At 43.3% G+C, this 19,513-nt stretch overlaps 1 protein-coding gene across 2 annotated transcripts in view; it reads right to left on the bottom strand.

Moving 5' to 3' along the window:
• The window catches only part of cpeb4b (cytoplasmic polyadenylation element binding protein 4b), a 28,439-nt gene extending 9,350 nt beyond the window's left edge, over nt 1-19,089 (bottom strand). Inside the window, exons 1-5 of one of the 2 annotated variants that reach the window (XM_056442491.1) lie at nt 18,626-19,089; nt 16,597-17,827; nt 9,461-9,551; nt 4,083-4,133; nt 811-834 (exon numbers count right to left, since the gene is read on the bottom strand). In XM_056442491.1, coding sequence (XP_056298466.1) covers nt 811-834; nt 4,083-4,133; nt 9,461-9,551; nt 16,597-17,781 — 1,351 coding nt within the window. In that variant the 5' untranslated portion in view covers nt 17,782-17,827; nt 18,626-19,089. The remainder of the gene's footprint in view (nt 1-810; nt 835-4,082; nt 4,134-9,460; nt 9,552-16,596; nt 17,828-18,625) is intronic. The other variant, XM_056442497.1, reaches the window with a different exon arrangement.
• Nucleotides 19,090-19,513: the final 424 nt, after the last annotated feature.

Raw genomic sequence — 19,513 nt, 5'->3', positions numbered from 1 at the left:
ATTTCATCGGGCACCAATTTGAAATGTTGAAAACCACTTTGCCATGGAGATGTTGACGTGTGAAAAAGAGTCATTTGTAAAATAATTAAAGTGGAACAATAAACAAAAAAGTAAGAAATAAACTAAATGTCCCGTAATGAGCTGCTCTGGATAGGAAGCTTCTCTGCACGTAACAGTCGCCGCCCTCAGCAAGTCCACATAGTGGAGGACTGTGCATGCTGCGAGAGTCTTAGGCTGTGTTGAGAGACTAAGCCCTCCCCGGCCTGTTCCTGCACCTATACAACCTGAGCTGCTTTATAAAGAGTTATGCAACGGAGTTAGCCGCAGCTTACAGTGGGTGCTGTGTGTGTGTGTGTGTGTCCTGCAATGTGCCTTTCTTTGCTTCTGCTGCAGTGTGTGTACATTGCATATTAAAATGTGTGCGTCTGTCCGCCTCATTCATCAACTTTGAGGTAAATGTGACAATAACTACTATCGTTTGACTTAATGTTGCAAAATGAGTGAGAGGATGAGAAAATAAAAAGCAAGCAGAGTCGAGCATCATGACAGAAATGACAAGTAAACAACGAGAGACGCATGAGATCATTTCTCAAGCTCACGACAACATTCGGCACTTACAACCATGCAGACAAACATGTCACGTCACTGTACTGATGCAAATCGCAGAGTCGTCCAAAAAATGTTGCCGCATACATCTAACAAACAACCAATGCCCTCACACCAATAAAATCATATTGGCAGCTTCAGTCGATAAATTGAGACCTAGAGATGGATTATGCAGGACATAATGTACCCATGGTAATATTTTACCTCGTCTCCTGCTATAATTCCTGGCTGCATGTGGAATAAGGACACATCAGAGAAGAGGGTGATTATAAAAGATGCATAATACACTGAACCAATAAAAGAGCCAGGTGCTTCATGACAACTTTCATCGCCTGCCTGCCCTCAGCTGTGAGTGAGAGTTCGCCTGTGCAACTGTCACCACGGGACAATAAAGATAAAGTACAAGTCTGTATTTCGAACACTTCAGGGAAGAAAGGTACTGACTTGTAGCTTGATCACGTCAACACAATGCTGTTATCTCGTGATGTCAAAGACTGGAGATGTTAGGCATCTTGACATGTGGACACGTGGCTGTGTACACGCTACTCATTATCAGTGAAATAAAAAACACAATCAAAAGGCAACAACGGAAAGATCAATACATCAGCAACAAAGATTAAATAAGCCCGATAGCAAAATATAAAACCAGTAAATACAGGCACCAGTATTGCAACATTAGACATTAGACTAGAGGCTGAACGGTTGTGTAACTGTGTGTTATCATGCGTCACAGTGGAGGTGGTTTCATGCCTTCTCATTAAGGATCATTTAAGGGAAAGAAGAACTTCCCCAAGGACTGAACCTAGATGTAGACCATCGTAGGCACAGTGATGACAATATAAGATAGTTTAGTTCAGCCTTATCAGGGACCATATTCAAAATGACGATCTAAAAAAAGATTAAAAGATATGCTTGGTACCAGATTTACTTCTAGCTCATTTCCATCTGCAGTTCGTGGGCAGGTGAAGGGAAACGAGACGCCGCAGGGCAACGCCCATCCCGTCTGTTGCGGACGCAGAGGAAGAACTCGCGTGGCAAACTATGGTGGGAGTCCAACTCTCATCCAATATGAATCAAATGAAACGGCCAGAGTTAATAACCGTTAGCGTCCAGTGTTTCTGGGTCTGGCCAGCCCGTTGCCCTCCTGCAGTCACGCGTCAGACTTTTAAGCAAAATGCATCGACATCAACAAGCGGCGACCGTTTTAACCTCCATCGTTTCCAATTTCAACACAAAAGCAGCCGTGCGGCCAAGGAAGCCAACAGCGGCACCAAAGAGTGGCTATCTGCCTCTCCTGCCAGCTGACAATGGTTGAACGCATGTGGCCATGGCAACCGCAGTAGTTAGATTGAGGCACACAACAGTGTTAAACCACTCACTCGTGGATTCTTCTTAAGCCAGATAGCTTTTATTCTGAGGGAACACATATAATCAATGGCTGTGATTACTGGGTACTGCTTTAAAAATTTATGTTTCGCATTTTAAATAATTCAATTGAGAATATATCAATATAAAAAGGTCACAATGGCTTCTTTTCTGGTGGATTTTACAGCTCCATCAGACCGCAATGCAGTTCACTCGATGACAATGCTCTTTTAACTTTTTCCATTTAATACGCACACAGGGACATGATGTTTCTTTACGAAGAGCTGAAGCAAAACAAATGAAAATGTGGACACTGGAGAGATTAAAGTATCGACTCATCTAAAACTGTAAGGACATGAAGACGATGAATTAGTGGCCAGAACACGAGCAATAATCCTTCAGTGGACTTTACCGACCCGGATGGACATTAACTCTGGGGGGGGAGGTCATAGAGAGAGGGCAGAGAGAAACAGCAAAGCAGATTGAGAGAGAGCAGAGTGCTATAAAAAGGTGCATGTGTGAATAGTTGTGTGTGTGTGTGTGTGTTAGACAGAAAGAGAGAAATAGATTGGAAGAGATGGGGAAACGAGCTGATTATAGACGATGTGGGTTTGAGAGAAAAGGAGAGCGTGCGAGAGAATCAAGAGAATGAAGGATGCAATTTGCTTATGCTTATGTCTCCTAAGACACACACACAGAGAAAGAGAGAGAGCTGGTGTGCAACCTCTGAATCCTGCTTATCCGCTGGCACCATCTGTCTCAGGCTTGATGACAGCTCCTGACCATGTGATCTCACCATGTGACCCAGCGATCTCGTGAAGAAACTACCCGCCTCTCGTGTTTTAAGACCAGAAGGCAAAAGCTACAACAACACAGTTGCATAATGATGCAGAGAATGGGGCAAAGTAGAGGTGACTAATATCAAACTACCGTTGTGGAAACTGCGGCATGTCAACGGGATTTGCCAGATTTTATTCAACCATTGGAGAGAGTTAAAGTTATCTATATACAGTTTAAAGGCATTCGTCACTTTGTGCAACGGGACCATATCTGTTAATCAAATGACCGTTATAAGGACAAACATCTTTAACTACAAAAGAGCGGCATGGTTTGCATTCAAAAAACCTAAAAATCAGCAGCGACGCCGCTAGTTTGGTAAAGTAGAAGATAAAAACAATCACTGCTCATGCAGCCAATCGAATACGAGTAAATTACTTTTATGATTATGTTACTGCATTTCCTATTTCTTGCCTCAAATGTTTGCAGAAAAATAAAACACATTTTAAGTGCATCATTTAGCTTCAGAATGTGATCCGGCTTCCATGTTGAAAATAGTAGAGCAAACACCAAACTACGCCCAAGAGATAATCGCTGTGCAACGGACTGCAGTGGAACATTAATCCGTACAGAAACCCCGTCACGGGTTGTGCACGCACGTGAAAAGCAAATTACTGACACAGTTTAGCAATCATAGTGTGAAATAAAGTTTTACTGCAGATCGTATCAGCTGATATTCAGTCAAAATAAGCAATCACAAGATCAACATTGATGCTCTCTAGTCCAGATCCCTGATAATGCTCCATTGTGAACAACCAGCATAGCGGGGCTCCATTGAGTCACATGGTGCATTCAGGCTCTGTTCAGAAGAATTCAGTATTGGGCTCTGTTCAATTATAACATTGTCATAATGTGTTCAAATGTTGAAGGAGTAGTTTTCACAGCAATATAAAATAGAAATTAGTGTATATTGTGCCCCGCTTCATCCACTTATGTATCTGAGGGACAACGCAGTCACAACAGTCGTAGGAAAGGACCCGACAGACGTTCACAACTAGGTGAAGGGTCATCAAACGAACTGCTTTACTTTTTATTAATCCTGCCGGATGTGTGCATATTTTCAGATGAAGGAACGAGAGCTGGATTGAAACATTATTTTAAAAGTGATAATCTCTTGTAAAATGAATGGCAGTTTGACATTTCATCAAATATGTTTGAAAAGATCTGATATATTTTGATGTACTCCAAATAATGTATTAGTTGTGTACCAAATAATTAGGCATCATATTTCTCACACAAAAACCTTTTTATCCTTTATGACTTATCGTACGTACCATTGAGGGGTAACGGGTTGTCTGCTCCTGGATGGGGGAACCCCAGACGACCTGCACAGGGAAACAGAACAGACACATATATGGAGCTCAGGCCTGAATACATCATGCACAAGTCGTATGCTATTATTCATTATTCTAAATAACAACCTATGTTTCAGCACAACGTACAGAAGGATCTATTTTGATTAATGAATAGCCTTCAAAAAGTATCACATTATTTAAAAATAAATAGAAAATATAGCACTTCTATCTCAGTTAAGCAGTTTGAAATTTGGCAACAGGCTGTGACCACGATAATGTTCTGGAGATTATTGCTGCATGTGCAGAGATTCACTTTGCTGATGGGCAATATTTGAACAAGTCTGCACACAATGCAGGACGTATTCCTGGGCGTCACCCGGTGTGACGCCGCCCGTCTCTCCCCCTCTGAATCGACCTCCATTTCCCTCTGTGTGCCTCAGCCACATATCATACATTTCACATCAAGGCATTTGCCAGGCTCGTCTCGCACGCGAACACACGCGCGCACCCACACAAATACATGTTATGATGCCAAACGAGCTTCAAAGTTATGCAAGGCCCGCTTGCTGCAGAGGGATAATGAGATGAAAGAGCTGAAATAGTGCAACCATTGTTGTATGGGTACGAACCACCCTGTGATTGGTGCATTCCGATGGCGCATGGAAATCGGCTGGCCCCTCCCCACACCTTGCTTATCGAGTCCCCAGTCCTCGGTCGCTGTGGTGCATACAACGAGAACTAGACCACAGAAAGCAGAACGTACCACCAGGGGCTAAAGGACTACACGACAGCTTTCCATACAGCCAAGCACAGTCATGACATTATGAACATAAATATCCAAATTCACTTTCTCTACAAAAAAAATTAAGTTTAATCAACACCACAATACGCAGACCAGCTAAATTCCTCCACACTGCAGTTTAACCCTCTCTGTAATTTAGCAGAGTAATATACGTGCCGATAGGCGCACCACCCAAAATCAAAGTCCATCGGAGCGCAACACGTCATATTGGGAGTTTACGAGCCTTTAATAGCCCCTGAGGAGCAAGTGAGCTGGCCCGTAAGCACGCCGCATACAAGCGTCCGCCGGGCTCTCCGTGCCCGCTCTGTGAACCTTATTTGCAAGTGGCCGACTGCGGACATGTAGAGTTTAAACACATGCATGCAAGGACACAGAGCGCGGTGGTGTGTGTGTGTGTGTGTGTGTGTGTGTGTGTTGTCTGAACAGAGGGATCCTTTCTGTCGGTCAGAACAATGCTGGAAACGATTCAAAGTCACTGCTACTGTAGACATTTTGTCTCGCCTGTTCCCTTGCTTCATCGAGTTTACTTTGTTCAATATGTGCCGTTGGAACGAGAGGTTTGTGCTCCGGTTATGTGAACGCGCCTGCGTATGCACGCTCTCTGATTATTTTACTTGAGTGTGTGCATGTGACAAGAGAGCAGGAGGAAGCAAGAGGCATCTGGTCGGGAGAAGGGTCCGCGCTGAAGGAACCGTGCTCCAATTGCGTTTCTCTTTTTCCTTTGCTGCGAGGAAAAAGGAAAGGACTCGCTCAAGTCGCTGCGAGACTTGGCATAGCAATTTACAAGCTGGGACTAATTATGAAAACAAGGAATAAACCGATAACATTTTGTCGCAGGCCGAAGGCAACAAGCCAGAAATGGGGTGAGATGTGTTGTGAAGCATCATGTGAATGCAGTAAAGAACGGGGCACTGAACACCAACAAGTCTGTAGAGGAAGAAAGCCAAGGTCGAATAAGAGGGGAGATAAACACGTTATACAATATATTGGATAAAGCACCACTTCAATGGCTATATAACCATTATAAAAACATACAAACTGTGTGTATTTCTGAACCAAGATAAACGGAGCTGCGACACAATTGGACAAAGCAATCAACTCTTATAGGAAGTTAGGTCAACATCTCATAAAAAAAATAAAAATAAAATGTAAAACCACCTTCATGGTTCAATTCTTAATGAAGAAGGTTTTCAATTTATAAGAAAACTTGTAGTTTCCAAGCTCTGGGATCTAATCTAGTCGCAGGAATCTGTGCCAGCATGGCTGGAGCGGAGACACCAGAACGTGGCTAATGAGGTAACCTTCCAGTCTTCCACTATTAATATTGAGAGGAGATTCACTAGAGTTTGACAGCAGAACATTAGATCACAGCTGGATGTGGCTGCGCCCAGTGGGCGTGAGGCTGAAACAAATAGGTGATTGTGAAGTATCTGGAGCTCAGATTCTTCACTCATCTTGTTATTCTGGTAGTGAAACTGCTATACATGTGTGTTTTACTGGGCAATATATGGGATTATAAACATTCAATACAATTAGATACATCTTGTGAATGGATTTGTAGATCTTTTGAACTGAGCTTGAAGCAGAAACAAAACAGTACAATTAATTTGCGTTACCCTTCCCCATTAGACTTCAATGACGTAAACAAATAGAACAAGATGGTTGTTCAGGAGTCATTGTCCAGGGTGAGGCCTGGATAACAACTTAAAATCTACACCCAAATCCCTGAACTTCCACTAAAGCCTCGACACCAAGGTGTTTCCCTTCAATCATTCATTGCCAGAACGAGTCCTACAAGCTGCTCCCTCTCGGCAAAGTGAACAGCCCGTCTCATTATTGTCATTTCCTTTCATTCCTTTCACAAACACAATGTGCACTCGTCCTCCAGTTAAGCTTCAATGTTATAAATAGGCTACACTTATCAAAACGACGGGAACAGTCAGGCTCCCCAGGTGGCAATTTATACTGCAGATACGAATGCTAAATAACAAACACAAAAAGATTATGGAAGAAATCCTGCCAGTTTATTTGGCAACCTAACTGTGACCAAGTTTCTGTGAATGACTGCTCTGAAACAATAATCAACACTGGCCACCGGCCGTATTCAATGACCCTTCGGGGTTAGCATTTGCCAATGTTCCCCAACATCATTCAGCCAATAACAGACATCCCCTCGTCTCTATTTATCACTAATCCAAAATAGTTAGGAGTCAAATTTCCAATGGATGATTCTCTTTTTCAGCTAATTCTCAGTGTTAGTGCCTACTTTGTAATTTATAGAATATTTATTCACAATGTATTAACCTACTAGCTAAAACTAGCTTAATAAGGTGTACACTACCGTTCAAAAGTTTGGGATCACCCAGACAATTTTGTGTCTTCCATGAAAAATCACATTTATTAATTCAAATGAATATAAAATATAGTCAAGACATTGACAAGGTTAGAAATAATGATTAATATTTGAAGTATTAATTTTGTTCTACAAACTTCAAGCTCAAAGGAAGGCCAGTTGTATAGCTTATATCACCAGCATAACTGTTTTCAGCTGTGCTAACATAATTGCACAAGGGTTTTCTAATCAGACATTAGTCTTCTAAGGCGATTAGCAAACACAATGTACCATTAGAACACTGGAGTGATAGTTGATGGAAATGGGCCTCTATACACCTATGGAGATATTTCATTAGAAACCAGACGTTTCCACCTAGAATAGTCATTTACCACATTAACAATGTAGAGTATATTTCTGATTAAATTAATGTTATCTTTATTGAAAAAACTGCTTTTCTTTGAAAAATAGTCATTTCTAAGTGATCCCAAACTTTTGAACGGTAGTGTACCTATTTTTGATATTTTGAATCCAAATGTATATTGATAAGGATAGTTTACTGTAAATAACAGTAACACATCTCAGTATAACATAATTCAGCCTCCTAAACAATCACAAAGTTGAATCAGCAACTTTTCAACAGAAACTGAATATTATAACTGTTAAAGATACATTTGATTGCAGAGCTGTTGCTTGAGACCAAATAGTAATCAAGGGATTTACACACAACCAGAAATAAAACAGTCCCACATCTCTTTAAAAACGGTTCTTCTTTTGCTGACATCGGTTTATGGGCACCGTTTGCCAACAAGCAATCAAAGGTTAATAGATAAACGACGGTCACACTACAGGTAACGGCAACATTCATTTGTATCCATCACAAATGTGCCCGACCTTTTGGATGAAAACAACTGTGCGTCATTGTGTCGTGAATTCTTTGTTATCATCATTTAAAATGGGAGGCTTTGCAGCAGTGATTATTAGAAACTAATGATAACCAACTTCTTCAGTTCAGTGGGAGTCCATCCATCTCTCACAAATCCCCTCTTAAATACAAAGCCTGCGCTTCCAGCCGCCCTGTATTCTCGCCACGTCTCCTTCTCAAAATGCATGAGAAAAAGAGGTCAGACTCATTGCATTGAATTTGTTTAAAAGTGAGAATAAAAAAAACTCTGAAAATGTTATTCCGTGGTGGAAGGGGAGCAAAGGATGACAGGGGTGCGGGTTGACCTCTCTTATTATTGCCGATCACAACACTAGAAGATGAGAAACGGTCTAGACATCTGATCTGTGGAGGATGTGGAACTTTTCTGCTAAGAATTGGTGCTAAATTGTGAATAAGTGTGTGAGCAGATATCAGCTCGACCTTGAAGTGAAACAATCCAACTGAATGTTTGGCCCAATCATTCCACATTTACAGTGCATCTTCACTACATACGTTTGATGTTCATTTATTAAAGGAGTAGGATAAAGTTTCATTGAATTGAATTACTAAACATTTTACCATAACATTCGGCTTCGAGTTCAGATCAATCTTAATGGAACACAGAAGGAATCACACATGTATTGTGTAATTTATATATAAATGTCTCTCTGAACAAAAATGTTTTAAATGCACACACAAATAACATTATATATGAAATGTGAAAAAAAATCCACATTTGAAAAAAACCGCTTGCTTTAAATTTATGGAATAAAAATCCACAAAAGAACTAATTTGGAAGTTGTTACATTTATATACAAACTGTTAAACCTGTTAAACTGCTCGTAATGTGCGAACGTAACTGCATCTGTGTTGTGAGCTCCCTTAACGTCGCTCAACTAGGACAGTAAACATTTGCCGAGCTCTCTTGTCAAAGGTCAAATGATCTGCCTTTAGTATTTCACGTAGCTACATTAAGTTTGCCTGTTATTTGGTCTTTCCTTCAACATTGTGAATGTAACCTTCAATCCAGTTGATTTGTATATTTTGTGTGCAGGGAAAGTTGTGAATCCTTCTGTGTGCATTCATTAATTTTGAGAGTAATCCGACCACGTACTCCCAAACTTCCAATTTATATTTTTCATACGCTGGTTTCTCGTTAAACTAATTTGAAATGAGCTGTCGCATGCCATGGCTAAATATTGTGCGCTGGCCTTGTACGAAATGATGTCATACGTGCATTACACGTTGATAAAAATACATCTTTAGTAGTTTTTGAGGTTCTTGATTGACATATTTACCTTTCAGAGTGTCCTGCTCGGCCCTCATGATGTCGATCAGGGAGCTCTCGAGCGTGTTCATGTTGAAGCTGTCGAATGATCTGGTGCGTTCCTGAAGAGAGGAGAGAGAGAGCAGAGACACCACTGCCTCAGTTAACCCAAGCTGGCCAAAGAGCACACGGAAGAAGAGGAGACTATCAAGCTGACAGTCTCAACAGTCTGCGCACGATTAATTACAAAAAATAAATAGAAATGGGGACCCACCGAACATTTTACCACTTAATTCTTGCTTGAGCTCATCTCAAAGAAAAATACAAAAGACTGTTTTTTTCCTCCTTGCTTTAAATACATGCAATACATCAAGATAGTGTTGCTTTCAGTTATTAATTTCAGCTTCTGACACATAAAATGTGGCATAAATGACAAATAAAACAAATTAGCAGTGAGTCCTAGTTTTACATTCGTGGATTCTTGAGTGATTCACAAATATATTCTGCGGACCGATGTCAAATCTGAGAAAAAAAGAGGTTGGATAAACAATACTTAGAAGTTATATTTTATGTTTAAACATTCCCCAATGCTGCTTTTCAAGCCAGAAACCCGGAGTCTATGGTACAGGTGTGTGAAGCATGAGGGACACAAGGTTTATTAAGAGACAGTATTTCTTTTCTCCTTGTCTTATTGTTGAGTATATATTAAATTAAAAAATAAATAAAAACTCTCCTCTTCACTTAGTTATTGTGCATTTAACAGCTATATATTTTCCTATTCACGTCGGGAAGTCAACAGTTAAACCACCAGTAGAAATTAAGTACGCGCTGAGGCAATCCTTGAGCGGCGGCATCCTTGGCATACTGGAAATGTTTGTATGCACACAGAAATATGTGTAAGAACACACAACTGTAATACACAAAATAGGCAAGCACATAAAAAACATGCACACACACGTGCACACGCATGCAGATAAGACTTCTGTTTTGACTCCACCTCAGCCAAACTAAATATGCAGCCACTGACAACAACTTGTTTACAAATTCTGATAAATTATTTTGGCTTCCTTCTCTAAAAAACAACCACAGACACTGCTGCTGAAGCCCACCGTGCGAACATGCATATCATCCTCCTGCTTTACATTTATATAGTCGGTGCAACATGTCCCCATGACATGGTGTGATTGTCTGTCTAGTGCCTCTTCCTCATTTTTCCAGTCATTCTTTAATGTTTCAAAAGCAGAAATACCTTTAAAAATATATTTCCATTCCTCATTTATGCATCTCTCACTGCACAGAGATAATGACTCTTCTGGCGACACATTGTTGTTCAATAAGCTGCAAAGAGTGACTCAAATGATTATGTTTTTCTTTATTGCCTGATCACGACACAAATACACTTTTTTTTCTTTCTTTTTCTGCTACATATCCATTGTATCCACCACTTGGTTATTTCAAATGTATTGCTACAAGATCAGGCATAATTGATATGGCTGTAATCAATAAAATATGATATTAATATTATTAATAATAACAAAGAATATATACAATGATCTGCCCTCGTCACTGTTTAGTAAGCTCTGCCCTCAACCTCATTTATAATGGACGAGCCTCGCACAACCAGAATGAACCAACCTGAAAGTAACCATCTTAGCATGTGTTCAACAACCAGGTCACACCTTCACGACACAGACCAATGAAAGCAAAAGCACCTTGAGAAAGCCTCGTAGCATACTCTGTTACACCACGAACTCCACAGGGGTCAAATGCTAAAGGGTTCAGAAAAACAGACCTGCGTCAGAGAACCACATGACCAACGGCCGGGGCAGGCAGCTCGCTTTTTTTAATCTTCTGTCGGCAGTGGTTCTCAAAATCTAACAGCTACTTTTCCTAACTGACCAGCCATACAGCCTGGCACACGCTGGCTGATGAAACCACCAAAACGCCTCATCTGGAGCCAAAATCTCACAAGCATTTTGGCTGGTGCAGATTTCCCTCACCGTCTGAGGGAACATGATGAACACAGAGAAAACATGATAGAAGAACACACCCACTGCACTCTCTCCCTCAAAACAAACAACACAGGGATGTGGGCCAGACTGGGTCCACTATTTTCTCATATCCGCCTCAGTATCTTATGTCGACTTAGGGTATTGCTTTAGCTCAAATAAACCAACCATTCAGAGACAAGGGAAGCAGAAACAAGTTCAGAACTGGTTACTGTGGGAAGTAGACGCCACTCGTGAGTATATCTGAGGCAAGCACGTAAACACATTACCCAAGACAAACACGAGAGGTATCGCGGCAAAGTGCCATATTTCTGTCATCTTTTCTAGAGGTTATGTATTTCTGTGATGCACAGTAAGCAGAAGCTCTTTTGTGTTTCAACAGCTTCAAAACAATTAAATGCCTTCATTGGGCGTCATTATTTACAGCAGCAGTTCACCAATGCAGTGCTGCAAGGTAATCCTGTTAGATTGTTTCAGGACGATAGGAATTCATTTAGTGGCTGAGATGGACGCAGTGAGCGGACATGAAGCCCGGCTGGTGCCTTGCCGTTGCTAAGCATTAGCCTGCACAGGTGCAGAGGGTGATTAATCAGCAGGTTTGTGCTTTCGTTTCCCTCAACAACTGACCAGCACAGTACTCGACCGACCGACCCACACACACCCCCACCCCCACAATATAATAACCATGACCCAATCGAGTTAAAGCTAAATGGATCGATATGGAAAGACACGCCTCTTTTTCTACAGTGACTGTCAATAAAAACCTGCATGATGGATTGATTTGCATTATACACTATGGCTAAGTGCATTTACCAAGCCCGGTCGCCATTTTGGAATCTGGTTTAACAAACCTTGTGAATACGTATTTTCATATAAACGAGTTCATCTGAAACAAAATAGTCCTCTGATCATTTGGGAAAATGCAACTTAGGCAATGCTACCTGAAACCGGTTAGTTGATTGAGATCAAATTCATCAGCAAATTTTTTGATGATCGATTTTTAATTTCAGGCTTTTTAAGGCAAAAATACTGAAAGTGTGTTGGTTCCCCAGCGTGATTTGCTGAAGTTCTTTGTCCTCACACTATTTCAAACTGAATGACGTTGGGTTTGCTACTGCTGGTCCGACAAAACAAAACAATTTGATGACACAAATATAGGTTCTAGGAGATTGTGGCTCTTTTTGTTCTGAACGAGTCAGCAATCAATCAAGAACATGACTGTCAGATTAAATGTGTAAATGGTCAGACGGAGCAGGCACACGGTGCTCCAGCTTGTTGCTCGACTCACATGCCCCATGTCATATCCATCAGCTGTCACACACATTAACAATAGACACTATTGGGGATCTGTCAGAGCAAGTCAGACGCAAAAATGCATGTATATAAAAACACTTGAAAAGCTGCATTTGTACCTGTAAGAGTGAAAAACGTGTTTAAATGACCAAATAGCTCAGAAAGTCAACTATTTTTTTCATAATAACCACCACAAAGCAGAGGGCAACCTCCAAAAGATTGTGATGACATATAGGGAAGTTAAGAATGATTAAATACAGCAAGTTGTGGGTGATTAACTCCAACATTATTCACCTGCCTGTTAATGAAAAATGGAAGTTGAGGGTGGAAGAGTGGAAAAGGTAATAAGGCAAAGCACATAAATGCCTTATGATTTTGAGGTTTTCAGAGGCTTAAGTTGTTCCAAATCCACCTCACATTCATAGGAAGGCTGATGTTTTTCCCCTTACTTCCTTTAATCTAATTACATCCCGATACATTAGGGCAGGAGAGAGGAAGCCAAAAGCAAAGAAGGGAAGGGGGAAATGGCAGATGGAAGAAAGGGGATGAAGGAAAGTGAGGAGCGAGGTAAGGCAAAGTCAAAAGAGAAGAAAGGAGGGCAGGAAAGGGAAGCAGGTTGTGCTTTCGGTGCTTGCGATTATGTTTCTTCCTGGACAAAGTTCTTCAAAGGCCTGCTATGACATTAAATACCCCAAACTGTCAAAAAACAAACCATCACCCAGTGTGGGCTGAATGACGTGTCAGTGTTTGGGTTGCAGCAGGGGGCCGTTTGGGGATTAGAGTGAACGGACTCCTTCATGGTATGCCGCAAGCTCGGTCTATGCTAAATACAATATGGCACTTTGCATAGACTATGCTAGGACACATGTGCAGAACACATAGGACACACACACACACAGCAAGGGGGGGGGGGGGGGCAATAGCCGAAGCCCATACAGCTTGATGGCCCAGAGAATGTATCTGTCGACATGCATGCGCAAGAGAATTTGCATGCACACATGAATAAGGGAAGGGAGGCTACCCGAAAAAAAAGGACGCCTCGTCATGGAAGTCTCACGCTAAACCCGAGGCAGCGACAGACACTTCCCGGTTTCTGATACTTGCCTAAAGACCTGCCATATTCACGAGGTTGCCTTTCAAACAATCGGAGGTTAAAAGGAGGCCGGATTCTCAAGTCAGACAAGAGGTGTGCAACATTTGTTTCCACTACAGGCTCGAACAGGCAGTTTAATAACGAACCTTCACATATAACGGCACGGTATACGGCTGCAGGAGCTCTAAGCTGCACAAACAGGGAGGAGGGAGCTGTAACCAGCGGTTACCCCGGTAGCTTACCGAGACAATATCCTGTCCTGGCTTACTCGCCTTCAGGCACTGCAGGTCTTGATCTGGTCCCAGGCCAAATGTACCAGTGTAAATGAGCCCAGTACACCTGACAGCAGAAGGCCTCGGGACTTGAATTTCACAGGTGAGGAATTAGGGAGCAAGGAAAGAAGGAACATTCATATGGATTTTCTCCAGGTGCTTCGATTTCCTCCAACAAACCAGCCGGCTGAGGTTCATTTGCCAGTCTAAATGTGCCCGTCATTGTGAATATGAGCATGTCTCTTTGATTGATGGGCAACCTGTCGGGTGTTCCCTGCCTCTTCACCAAAGTCATTTTGGATTGGCTTCAGTCCCTTCTGCAGGAGAAGCAGGAATAGGGAGTTTTTCCTGATCCGATGTGAGGTTCTTGGACAGGGATGTCGTATGTGTACAGATCGTAAAGCCCTTTGAGGGAAATTTGTAATTTGTGATATTGGGCTATACAAAATAAACTGACTTGAATTTAATTGAAGAGTGGATTAATGGATTCAAGGATGGATGGGTTGAAAAGCAAGAGAGAATAAAAAAGAAAAACAAAGACGGCTTTCCTGGCATTTAAAACACACTAATTTCTGGCCTGGGGCTCGTTCCGAGCTGACCAGTGTATTAGCAGTGAGTAGCACTGGGTCTGGTCTGGAGCCCATCCCAAATACTAAAGCTGCTCCAGTACAGCAGTGGCCCTGCCTGCTGCAGCTACAGGACTGGGAATATTTTCTCTTTGTGTGCCATGGTGCTGGACAACACTTTGGATGAAATACGGAATATGGCTTTTTTTCTCAAACTGCATCTACACATTTCCTCATACCGACGCACATTAATGTCAAGAGCTAAGGCAATTACAAGAAAATGGCACAATATGTAAAAGTACACAGAGAGGGATATTTGCTTTAGCAGATAGGTTTTGTGATATACATTAGTCATACATATTGCTGTTTGAATGTGCGATTACATTTACTGAAAAGCATCGAACTGCAAATATTACAAAAGATCTACTTTATGGAATTCGAACATCTGCTGGGTCTCAGTTGTAGTTGCAATAACATCTGATCCAAAAGTGTACAAAGATAACTTTGATTTCACAAAGGCTGGAAAACAATGCGACTTCTGAAATAAAAGCAACTCATCCTTCATCTGTTGCGTCAGGGCTAAAATGGAGACGGTTGGAGAGGACTTATAGTGAAACTGTGTGACAACAGTTCCTCATGGCGTCTGTTTAGTTTAGCGTTACAGGAGCTACACCATTTCATTACCAAACCCGGTAGTGCCTTGTGTAAGGCAAGATGTGTCATCAGTCCTCTAAACACTTCATGATCTCGACAAACTCTGACATTTATTTAAAGAAACGCATCAGTTTAGGCTATTCCAAATCAGCAAAAGCAATGAAATGGGAGTTAATTGAAATAAAGTGGCCATACTTTCGTCAGATGTTATAAACTATGACACATTTTCGAATTATATTACAGGGGGTGGAACAATACCATTGGGGACACACACACACACACACACGCTTTGGGACAGGTCAGATTTGAACATGATCCCATTGCAGCTACGAAGTCTTCAGCAGAAATACATGTCAAGACATGTCAGCACAACATCCTGACCGTTTGACCTGCGGTGCACCGAGTCATTAATTGAAAGTAGAGATAAGGAAGCGCATGGAAAGGTCACAGCACGCATTTATGACAGACTTGATGGCAAGATCAGTAAAGCGCTTAATGAAGCCTTTTACCGGGTCATTTGGCCAAGCTGCTGCTGTTGCAACCTCCCTCTCTCCCCCCCCCCCCCTCCTCCTCCTCCTCAATCAATCATGGGCTGGATCAATAAAATGAATCTGCCTCCTTGCTCCCATTACCTGTTTCCATCAATCCAACCATCTGTTTTCTCAATGCATTGTACAGTTGTTCAAGTGATCTTCATTGTGAGTGGACTCGGCTATCCAAATTACACTATGAATAGGCTGGCATTTTGAAAACGAGTTGCTAGGCTATGGCACCCACAATCTGGGTGATTAATAATTAGTAATCCTGAAAAATCATTGGCCATTATGACTGGGCCTTGAATCCACTTTTCTTTTTTTTGCTGTTGGACGGAAAAAGATAAAAAGTCATTCTTGGTCATCCATTGCTGTGATTGTTCTCTTTGTTTTTCCCATCTTTACCTTCCTCTCATCTTTTTCTCTATATATCGATGAGGCCTCCCCCACTCCAACGCCCCCGGCTTGTACACGTGGCACACACCACTGCAGTGACAGAGCCACATTAGTCATCATCACATACATACAGCTGTGGAAGTGCACAGCCCAACGACTAAGCTAACACCCCCCCCATGTCTAAAAATAGAAATTAGAAACATACTCTATCAACAGCTAACATGAATTACATATATGTTTAACCATGTATGCATGAACACACACGCTTCAGTACATAATCACAGAAATATATAAATAGTATTCCAGATTTATTGCTGAATCATACAATAAGACTAACGCAGCAAAACTGACCTGGAAGGGGAAGATGTTATCGCTGCGGCCGACTCCCTCATCCATCCAGGACTTGGGGTTGAAGCCTGCGGGACTGTTTCGAGGGTACTTCTGGGACGCCACATGGTTGTTCGGAAAGGTCTTCTTCAGAGGAGAGATGGAGTTGATGGGGGTCATTCCGCCGTTCAGCCCTCTGCGATAATCTCTGCCCTGAGAGCCTCCCCAGCCGCCGCTGCCGCTACCATAGCCTCCTCCAGGACTCCAGGAGGTAGAGGAGCCGGGGGAGGGAGCGGGGCTCTGGTAACTGGCTGGACCCCAGGGGGACGGGGGCTTGTTCAGGCTGTTGGACAAATGCGGCAACTGGCTGAAAGCCGGATTCCTGTGCGGAAAGGGCGGTGGAGGGTGTGGCGAGGCCGGGGAGCGCCGATGCTGCTGGTGTTGGTTGTGGGGGTGTTGGAAGTGAGGGTGTGGTGGGGGAGCCGGGTGGTGCTGGGACAAGGCCGCCGCTGGTCCAATCTGGGGAGAGAAGTTTCCGCCAAACCCTGGGCTGACGTGGTGTGAGAAGTTCTGGAACAGCAGGGGCCCGTTGTTGGCAGACGCCGGGTTGAAGAAGCCGACATCCTCATTGATGATAGTTGATGGCGCCGGCGGGATAGCAGCTGACCAGTTGTTGAAGCCAGTAAGTGATGACGAGGTTGTACCGGACTGGACCTGGCCAGTTCCCCCAAGACCGGACGTCTCCTGGTAATCAAAGCCCGTCAAGACAGGAGAGTCGAGACGCAACTGCTTCTCCTTTCCGTTACTTCCATCAGACGTGCCGTTGTCCGTCTTGCCTTCATCTGACCGGGCCTTTTCCAGTTCTGAAATGATCCCACCACCACCCTCCTGGTGACTCCCAGGGGACAACTGCTGCTGCTTTTCTTGCGTTTCTTGCATTTCCTGTTGCTGCTGCGCTTTGGGCTTCTCTGGGCCCCCCAGGATTTCGTCTTGCACGCTGTTGTGGGTGGCTGAGGCAGGAAAGAGCCAGGGAGAGCCCCCCGTGGTGCCATTCCCTGCGGCTGTGGTGCTGTTTATGAAAGCAGCAGGGCTCTGCGACACATTTTGGTGGTGGTGTGGGGGCTGCAGATGCGGGTGGATTCGAACTGGGAATGCAGACTTGTTGCCAGTGTTGTTTTGAACTAGGACTCCAAACCCGTAATCCCCCATTTGTTTTCTCCCCCCACACACAAAAGCTATCCCGTGATCGTTTGTCCTATTGAGAGAAGAGCACACAGGATGGCATGCACTGAGTTAGCAGTCGGCCCCTCTCATTCCATTATACATCAAGGGATTTAGAAAACAACTGGGTGAGACGAATAGACAATTTATTGTGACATAAAAGATCGTTTTTGTTTGATTTGTAGGTTTGTTTTACTCCCTCAGAGAATTCCTAGACATGACAATCATACACCCCTGTCATGAATGAGCTAATTATGTGCTGAACAATCTTTTACCCTTATTATTACTCCGAGCGGTTTAAAAAAAACGCCACCCAGTTAACGTTACACATTCAGCTAATTATAACCCCGTGACGTTGCCAGCTGAGCTGCTGGCAGCCACCAGCACATAGCTGGAGCGCTGCTGCGCCGAGTCGGCACGAATGTCCATTTGGAGACGTTTTATCAGTACAAAACCAACTGTCAGATAATCACGTGCCCGCGGCGACACCTTAAAAGTCACCCCGGCTGCGCGAAGTTGAACTGAATGTTAATCACATTCACTATAAACCGTCTAAAACCCACTCGACCTTGTTTGACAGCTGTCACCAGTCTGTGGAGTCCAACCCTCGAAATGTGTCGGATGAAAGTCACACAATGCACAGCGTCACACGCCGTTGCTCGTTGTTACACTCGGACACGTCAAGTCGCAGCCGGTTAGAATAAACGAGACGCGTAAACTGGCGAATTAGCATTCGTTGCTAACGTTATCTAGCTAGCAGGCTACCGGCCGCTAGCATAGACGCTAGCGAGTCGGACAGGCTCGAATACGGGCGAATAAAATGTCGTTTCACCTTCTGATCACCACCTTCGACCTCGGCGACGTCTTTGTCGAGATCCTTTGCTCCGTTTGAAAGCAAGGCGGTGTCCTTGAAAAAAAAAAAAAACGAGTGCGTCAGGCAAAAGCTTTTCAGAGGCGATTTGATAGCTGACTCTAACAGTGCAGTCGGTCAGCTTTTTCTCTCTCTCTCTCTCTTGCTCTCTCTCTTCTCCTGACGTGTCCTGCCTGCTCAATGACACAGCTCTCTATCTGCTGCTCCTGATCTGGCTGATCAACGAGCTTTGTTAACGTGGCAATGACTGAGATGTATCCGGCCGCGGTTCTCTCACAAGCCTTATTCGATCGGTGTCATTTTTTTCCCTTTGATTTTAAGGATATTCTCTCGCTAACTGTCTTTTCTACAGAGCCGGCCGATTCCTGTGTGCGCTTCCTTGGCTGCCCCTCTCTCCTGAAACCGACCGTGGCCGAATGACAGCGACTGACAGCGAGAAATCAGCCGAGACACACTTCCGCTTCTAGCGCCACCCTCTCCACCGTGACCACGCCCCCCGAGAGCCACACCTCGGTATGCGATTGGTCGGAGGACCGGCAGCCTCGTCGGATTTCTCCCACATTTAAAGGCCATGCGCCAATACACCCATTCCATCCATAAGTACTGCCCACTGAGGTCAGAATTTTTTTTTTTTTTGTAAAGAGCGAGAGAAAAAAAGGAGAAAAAATATCCTCGCAAAACGGTCCTGTCTTTTCAAGATGTAGCCAGGATCAGGTCGTGAGAAAACCGAGATACCCAACCCCCCCTTCGAAAGGATGGCAATGCCTTCGAAAAAAAGAGTATCTTGGCCCAAGCTTTTCGATCTCATGCTCTTTGTAAATGTGGAAATGAAACAGGAAGGTACGATAC

This window comes from Pseudoliparis swirei, chromosome 3 (genome assembly GCF_029220125.1).
Source record: "Pseudoliparis swirei isolate HS2019 ecotype Mariana Trench chromosome 3, NWPU_hadal_v1, whole genome shotgun sequence".
In the NCBI taxonomy this organism is placed as follows: Eukaryota; Metazoa; Chordata; class Actinopteri; order Perciformes; family Liparidae; genus Pseudoliparis; species Pseudoliparis swirei.
Note: the sequence above shows the minus strand (reverse complement) of the source record. Positions and strands in the feature narration are given on the sequence as shown.